Genomic DNA, 1,610 nt, shown 5'->3' with positions numbered 1-1,610 from the left:
ATTAATGTAAGAACACAAATCTTAATCAGTGTAATTTTTCAGAAAATGCTTTGAAGCTATTCATCCTTTGCTGAGTGCCTGCAGAACTGCAATTTTGCTCCATTGTACATAAAATCATATCAATCATCATCAATATGCTGAAGAAGCTGAGACACTCACCAGCATGCCTTTCATTTCTGTCTCTTTCCTCCTCTCTTTCCCTCTCATCATCCTGCCTGTCCAGAATCATTCTCTGGTCACCGTCTACCCCTTCATCTCTCTCTTCTTCACTGTCCTCTTCAGAGTCGCTGTCATCATCATCCACATCCTCCCGATCTCTGTCGCTCTCACTGCCACTATCTCGATCTCTTCCCAGCTCCATCGCAGAGTCCTTTTCTAAACCAGGAATGGAAGGCTCTGTTTGGGGGGTCAGTAAAAATTAGTTAAAGTTAAATAAGCAATCAGAAATAATTAATCAGCCATTGAGGGGACAGTTTGTGTGTTACCTGAATCTGCGCCAAAAGCTCGTCGAGCAGGAATGCCGTACAGTGCCAGGACCTGTGGAGGTGGGGGTCCAGGTGGAGGGCCAGGGGGCTTCTTCCCCGGAGGTAAACGTGGGACACCTGGTACTGTTGCCAACACTGGTCCAGAGGATGACGAGAGAGGTCCTTTACTGAGAGACACAAGAAAAGACATTTACCTCAGTGGTAGTAAAGCACAACAGCGCCATATACCGAGTTTACTTGCAGAAACCTGTACAGCTCAGGGCCTACCCAAAAGTGGAACTCTTCTTCAGTATAGAGGGAGGCTGAGCCCCTGGTAGTGGGATGTCCTGGATGTGGATATTGGAGGGGGCATGAGGCATATCTGGTAAAGGGATACTGTCCACCTCCACTGACTCTGCATTCTGAAAAATAGAAAATGATACACACAAGATAGTAAACAGAAAGTCACCACAATGCAAAGCAATGTAAAGGAACTGCAATATTAATACTGAAACTCAACATATACAAAAGACACAAACACACTGATGCTTATAACACATCCAATGTTTCAACACCTCTGGATCAAGATTAATCAAAACCTCTGTGCCTGCAATCAAATTAATTTTCATGTTGTTGTATCTCAGACCAACCAGCTATTATGGAATTGTGCATACAACATCCTCTCTTTCACAAGTCAACACAAATCAATACAAATCCTTGTCAAGTACAAACTAATACACACACACACACAAACAAACACACCTTGACTGAGTCAAAATAAAGAGCCAGCTGCCCCCGTTTGGTCTCGTAGTCCAATTCTAGTTTGCGTAGTTCCTTGTAGGTGTCAGGATTCTCTCTCTCGTACAGACGAACAATGCGTTCAAATGTCTCGCGTAGCTTCTTCCTCTTGTCCCTCAACACCTTCTCATTCAGTAGAGGCTGCTGAACTGGGTTGAACTCTGTTGAAGGTGTTACAATAGAGTTTTATTATGTGTTAGAAACAAAAGCAAATTATTTGTTAAACTAGAATTACAGCCTAGCGGTTATATGCATCGCCTAGCCAACTGCGAGAAACTCGACTGGCAGTGGAAAAGAGGTGACTTGGCTTTTATTGGCAGGTTCACCTGCTTTAAAAAAAAAAAAAAA

The 1,610-nt window shown here is 43.3% G+C and overlaps 1 protein-coding gene across 1 annotated transcript; it reads right to left on the bottom strand.

The window, feature by feature from the left end:
* Positions 1-108: 108 nt before the first annotated feature.
* LOC111668451 (WW domain-binding protein 11-like) lies at positions 109-1,435 on the bottom strand (the record flags this gene model as incomplete). Its single annotated transcript, XM_023424529.2, has 4 exons — positions 1,227-1,435; positions 753-886; positions 486-652; positions 109-396 (listed from the first exon to the last, which is right to left on the bottom strand). Coding segments are annotated over exons 2-4 (547 nt in total), but the record flags the coding sequence as incomplete, so codon positions are not given.
* Positions 1,436-1,610: the final 175 nt, after the last annotated feature.

Source organism: Seriola lalandi, unplaced genomic scaffold (assembly GCF_002814215.2).
Source record: "Seriola lalandi dorsalis isolate HSWRI2012SDOR001 ecotype SW California unplaced genomic scaffold, Sedor1 jcf7180002004086, whole genome shotgun sequence".
NCBI classification, from domain to species: domain Eukaryota; kingdom Metazoa; phylum Chordata; class Actinopteri; order Carangiformes; family Carangidae; genus Seriola; species Seriola lalandi.
This window is presented reverse-complemented; position numbering and strand designations above follow the sequence as displayed.